The sequence below is a fragment of the Vigna unguiculata genome, chromosome 5, assembly GCF_004118075.2.
Source record: "Vigna unguiculata cultivar IT97K-499-35 chromosome 5, ASM411807v1, whole genome shotgun sequence".
Taxonomy (NCBI): domain Eukaryota; kingdom Viridiplantae; phylum Streptophyta; class Magnoliopsida; order Fabales; family Fabaceae; genus Vigna; species Vigna unguiculata.
The window spans coordinates 33,727,923-33,734,384 of record NC_040283.1 but is presented as its reverse complement, the minus strand read 5'-3'; the positions used below and the strand labels follow the sequence as shown (position 1 = coordinate 33,734,384).

The 6,462-nt window shown below is 34.6% G+C and overlaps 1 protein-coding gene and 1 long non-coding RNA gene across 2 annotated transcripts; one reads left to right on the top strand and one right to left on the bottom strand.

Moving 5' to 3' along the window:
* Positions 1–1,419: 1,419 nt before the first annotated feature.
* On the bottom strand, positions 1,420–2,012 carry LOC114186227. The gene is made up of 3 exons (XR_003604993.1): positions 1,777–2,012; positions 1,609–1,694; positions 1,420–1,536 (listed from the first exon to the last, which is right to left on the bottom strand). It is a non-coding gene; the product is annotated as an uncharacterized LOC114186227 (long non-coding RNA).
* A 1,666-nt stretch (positions 2,013–3,678) lies between these two features.
* Positions 3,679–5,625, top strand: LOC114184646 (receptor-like protein 56). Its single transcript, XM_028071961.1, has one exon. The coding sequence runs from the start codon at positions 3,679–3,681 to the stop codon at positions 5,623–5,625; it is 1,947 nt and encodes a 648-aa protein (XP_027927762.1).
* The last annotated feature ends 837 nt before the right edge of the window (positions 5,626–6,462 follow it).

Sequence of the window (6,462 nt, the reverse complement as noted above, 5' to 3'; positions counted from 1 at the left end):
GGCTTGAGAATGTTAGGTTATGATCACTACAAGAATATTGACAAATAGCATCGACCAAAATGGGATGCTACAAGGCCAAAGCCCATGAAAATATAAAGATGGCGTCGGTCTCCCAACGGTGAAGTGAGGAACACTAAAGCCACCAATGCAAAGGCTCTTTGCATGGGCCAAAGAATGACAAATAGTAACTATGTGCTTATTGTCCACTAGATCGACACGAAGGAAAAAATATATTATTTTAAGATGCATGGGTCAAGCTCACACATGATAGCGTCGATTTTGCGTCAACTTAGCCCACGCAAATGCTTGTAATTTTGAAAAAATGGAAATTCCGTTTGGAGACATATCCCAAAATCTGCTTCAACCAATTCATTAACACACTGGTTCAAAGACCCATCGGTTCCAATAACAAAATCAATTGATCCAATCATAAAACCACATTTTTTTTTATCGGCAAAGAATTAAATTAAATTAATAATAGAGCACTTGAGGGGTGCTCTAACCCATTTACAAAAAGATGAGAGAAAGATGCAGTGCATCTCCAAAACCTGTCAAAACAATGATAAAACTTTCACGTACAAAAGCTAAGACACCCCTAGACATTGGCATAAAATATATATCATAGGGGCAATCGAACAACATCTAAGCAACATTCTTGGAAAGGAAATAGAGTTTGAGTAGGAGCCAACAACATACTATGCTTCTACAATAATCTGGCAAAACAATTAATTGGACTTTCACTGCTAGAGCTATGCCTTCCTAACGTCAAACTGGGTAGGAATCTTAAGATTAGCCACCCATATCGCACCTTCCCCAGCCAGTCTACAAGATTACACAGAGAGTGAATACAAAACCAGGTATGCATGGTTCGTTGAGCTCCCGAAACTATGTTCTCTTGGTTGTTACGGAGTAACCAAAGAAGTGTGCATAATCACTGATGAAGAGCTCATTGCTTTAGACATGGGAATCCTTTTCATGCTCACTTGACAACTTAAACACAGAAAGAATCATATCATAGAGATTTTAAACACACAATAGGAGCGAAGTTCCAGTCACTATATGAAAACTTTACCGAAGGAATTTTATGTTTCAACCAAGCCTAAGCGTTAACTTGAGCAAGACTAAAAATCTCTTCAGTGTCAACTTTTTTTTGCTTAAAGATCACCTCATTCCTATGTCTCCAAATTTCCCCAACTATAGCCAGCCCCATTCCTTTCCACATTGTGTTTTGCCTAGTGTTCAAGCTACTCATATGAAAGTGTATCCTAGCTTGGTTGTGATGCACTGAGCTCACCCTTATCCAGCTATCACACATTTTCCACACCTTTTGAGACATTGTACAAGAGAAAAATAGGTGTGATGCACTCTCTTCCCAATCTAGGCATAACTCACACAAAGAGTGTTGTAATTGGACTTCCTTCATTGATAATTTATTCTTTGTTAGTAATTTATCCAAAAGTAGCCTCCATCCAAATAACTGTGCCTTCGGAATCACTCTTATACTCCATAACTATGTGAACACCTTGTCGCTTTCCCCTTTGGAATCATAAAACCACATTAAAATCAAACAATATACAAATTACCAATATACTAAATCACACAACTCACCTTTGGATTCAAGGATTCAGTTCCACCAAAGGAGCTTCACCTCAAACCAACATGCCCACCCACACAACAACATCAACATTCGGGTCCTCATCAACAAAAATTTCACCACCCATTAGGGTTTCTCAGTTCATATCAATGATAAATGGAAGCATGGGTATAAATCCTTACCAGGTGAAGTCACCAATCCAGTTGGGATGGCACTAATGGGGCACGAAATTGGGAGCCTTCGCAATATGAAGACATGGCTTCCCTTCATCGGAATCACCACTGTAGTTTTCGTCGGCTTTGTGCCCACAATCGCCGTCCAGCTTTGAAATTCCAAAGGGGAAGGGGAGTTGTGTTTTTGCAATAGTGTTTCACAAGAGAAGGAAGAGAGAGACAGGGTTCCAGCTGCGTTCTTTGCAGAGTGGGAGAAAGGGGGAAATGAATTTTTCCTACCTTTACTTAACATATATGTTTCAAATGTAAATCTCGCGCCATATTGAGTCGGCTATACGACAATACTATCATTTCAAAAGTTTTAGGTCGGCTAATCCGTCCATAATAATTAAATATTTAATTTTAAATTAAATTTATTTACCTTTGAATTGGATGAATATTTAATTTTTTTTTATTTTCATATTTTCTCATATAGCGTTCGTTGAGCCCACGCAATTTGTTGAATTGTTCTCACGTCTGTCTTGTGATGTATAAGTCAACGCCAATCTCTTTGCACATTTAGCCGACGCCACATTTTGGCAGCTAAATTCTCGCATTCTTGTAGTAGATAGTTACGATTGTAAAACAAGTATAATAGTGAATCTTGAGTTGAGTTTAAAATCATTTTTACTAAACCCATTACCTAACTCGTATAAAAGTAAGTTAGTTTGAGTAACTTAACTTGTGTAAGAGTATGTTAATTTAGGTAAAGGTTAAGTTTTTCAAGATCATAAATAAATCGAATCTAATTGTGTTGGATCATCGGGTAACTCAACCCAATGAACATTCCTAAAGAACCATAGACATGTTTGAGTATTTGTTTACAATGCTAAAATAAAATTAACTTGAACTATAAATGTACATAAAAGTTACAGAGATTTAGCCTTTTTAGCCATCAAAACCATAGTTTTGTACCATACAAATGCTAAGTCAAACGTAATTATATTTAGAAACTACAGTTTATGCATAATTTTATTTGCTTACCGTTGTTTTTAGTTTAACAAACCGTAGGGTGATCCATTGATCATAGGTAACGGGATGTGGACGGAAGCTGATTAGAAAATGGCCATTTATTTGCAAACCAATATAGAGAGCAATTTATATTGCTAGTTCACATAAACCAATAGAAAATATGGAGACATTTCAAAAACTATTGCTTTAGGGACACACAATTTACTGCATTTCTTTTACTAGTTGCAATAGTCATGTAATTTAATTAATACCTATAATAAACTAAGACAATATTTCAGATGTCCATAGCATTGAGTTCTATGTATTAAAGAAGTTGAAGACATTGAACTTAGCTGACAATAATTTTGACAAGGGAATATTTAAGTCCTTAGCTGCTTTCCCCGCTCTCAGATCTTTGAACCTAGGTTTTAATCCAATCAAAGGGGATCTTGATGAAAAAGGTATGTTCAGTCTACTTGGTTATTTAATTCTTTAACTTTGATTGCTGCATTTGAAGTATGAATTAAGAGTATATATAAGCTAATAATGTGCCTAAATAATCTCTTTTATTCTTTTCTGAAGTTTTGTCTGATCTAAGCAAACTGGAACTTCTTGGACTACGTAACGCAGATATTAATGGAATTTTACCAAATCAAGGTGAGCATGTATCATCTATGTGATTCTTTTTCTGTTTGTTCATCACAATCTATGTAAGTTAGGTAGCATATACTTTAAGTGTAATATTATTATGAGAGTTGAGTAAATATACTTGTTGCATTATCAATCAGTAAAAAATCACTCATAATTTAAGGTAGTTGTGGTAAAAATAAATAAATTTAAGGACATAGTAAAGAATGCTTAGTTTTTTTTTTTTCTTTTAAATAACATAACCTGACATGTTTGAATGTAGGTTTATGTAAAATGAAGCAACTTCAAATGCTTGATCTGTCATTAAATAATTTAAGAGGAACTTTGGATACATGCCTTGGCAATTTGACATCACTTCGCTACGTTGATTTCACCTTCAACTTCTTGAGTGGGAATGTGACACCCTTTATTGCTCAACTAAGATCTATCGAGCATCTTGGCATTGCATTCAATAGATTTGAGGGTATATTCCAATTCAACATTTTGGCCAACCATTCAAAGCTTAAGGAATTACTAATTGGCAATATGAAAGTGGAAACTGAAAATCCGCCTTGGGTTGCATCATTTCAGTTGGAAGTACTGCAAATTTGCGATTGTGAGTTAAATTTGCCAACAAAAATTCCAACTTTCCTTTCAAATCAAAGTAGATTGAGAATCCTTGATCTATCAGGAAATAACCTGGTTGGTAAGTTTCCTAGCTTGTTGCTCATGAACAACCCAAATTTACAAGAGGTCTATTTATTTCATAATTCTTTTACTGGACCTTTAGAACTACCCTTTGATCAAAATCATCGCATGGATCAAACAAAAGTGTTTTCCATATCGAACAACAAATTGCTAGGCAATCTCCCCTACAACGTTGGATTCTTCTTCCCCCGTTTGGAGACTTTGGATGTCTCAAACAATAAGTTTGATGGTCCTATTCCAGCTTCAATAGGAGAGATGTCAAGCTTAGTGGAATTGTTTCTAGGGAGCAATAACTTTTCTGGCAATGTACCTGACCACATTCTTAACAGATGCTTCTCATTACAAACATTGATGATGGACAATAACCAACTCAATGGAACACTATTGAGTGCGATCAGAAAGCTTAGGCTTACGGGCTTAACTGCATCAAGGAACAACATTGAAGGAGCAATAACAGATGAATGGTGCCAACATGAGTTGTTTATGTTAGACATATCTCACAATAAGTTCTCTGGTTCCCTGCCCTCTTGCTTCAAAATGCCAGCATACTTGTTCCTGCAGGGAAACAATTTTACAGGCATGATACCTGAATTATTCATGAGCAACCGCTCTAAAGCAACAGCCATTGATTTTAGTGAAAACAAGTTTACTGGAACAATTCCTGATAGTGTATACAAGCTTTGGTCTTTAAAATTTCTTTTATTGGCAGGTAATCACTTGCAAGGCCAAATTTCCAGTCAAATATGCCAATTAAAACTTATCAATATCTTAGACCTTTCCAAAAATAATTTCAGTGGGTCCATACCTGCTTGCTTCAGTAATATGTCGTTCGGAAATGTTACCACTCCCTTTTATATTACTGATAGGGCTAAGTTTGGCCCTAGACCTGATCTTGCAGTAATGCAACTCATAACAAAAAATTTGTATCTTTCCTACAGAAGTGATAGATTTCAATTATTGTCAGAATTAGATTTGTCATGTAATGAATTGACAGGAGAGATTCCACACCAATTAGGAGATCTGCATGGCCTTCATTCTCTCAACTTATCTCACAACCATCTAAGTGGTCTCATCCCAGAGAGCTTCCAGAAGCTTGAAAACATAGAGAGTTTAGATATTTCATATAACAACCTAAGTGGACAAATCCCTTTTCAGTTACAGGACTTGCACTATTTGGCTGTCTTCAATGTTTCCTACAACAATTTATCAGGCAAAGCACTTGACAAGGGACAGTTTTGTACCTTTGATGGGAGTAGCTACAAAGGAAATCCATATCTTACTTGGACTAACTGTAAAAGTGACAGTTCAAAACCACCACCACTTCCAACTCTATTGCATGATGATGAAGAAGAAGACTCTGAAATTGATTTCAATGCCTTCTATTGGAGTTTTGCTACATTTTATGTCATGGCACTCGCAGCGTTGGTGACACTCCTTTGGATGAATCCTCATTGGCGGAGAGTGTGGTTTTATTTTGCCCAAGTGTGCCTTCAGAAATGTTTTGGTCAATTTCTTCATGGTTTACAATTTTAACAATACTGCTTGAGAAGATTGTAGTTTGTTTTCGACTTTTCTTTAACTTCCTGAAATTCTGGTAATGTCTATTATGATGTTTTCATGTGGTTGTTTTATATATCACACAACAACAATATAATATTTTCCTGTGAGAACTTTGCCCACTTTTCATTTTTTTATAGAAGAACTCACTTGCATTAAGTTTGCGAGTTTCATTAAGTTCCTCTGATTTCAAGATTGTTAAAACAAAAGAAAACCATTATTAGCAAATAAAGATAAGTCTTTGCCTCTTTTTAAATTGTGGTAAGAATTTGGATTTTTGACTTTTGTTAGTTATCCTTTATTTTGCCTTTAAAATACTAAGATTGATATTGTAAGGTTGGTTAAAATACTCCGTTGGTCCTCTTTTTGTACCAAAATCTCAATTTTATTCTTGTATTTTTTATTAGTCTCAATTAGGTTCACATCTTTGTAAATTAGTAACAATTATAGAACTAACACCATAACACCATTAAGTATGTGTCACGTGTCAGCTCCTCGTTTTTTTGAATTTTTAAATTTTTAAATTTTAATTTTTTTTTATTTTTAAGTTTTTTTGAAAAATATATTTATGCCATGTGTCACGTGTCAATCTAATATGGTGACACGTGTCAATTATTGTATGAATCTCAATTTGGTTATCATATTTGTTAATTTAATTTGATTTCAGTCTCAAATTTTTTTTAAAATTTTCAATTTCAAGCGCTCCAAATTTAGACTAAATTTTACTTTTATATAATGTTATGATTATTTTTATTAAAATTGATATTTATATTAAATATTTTAATAATATTAATTGTATTTAATATTAAAATT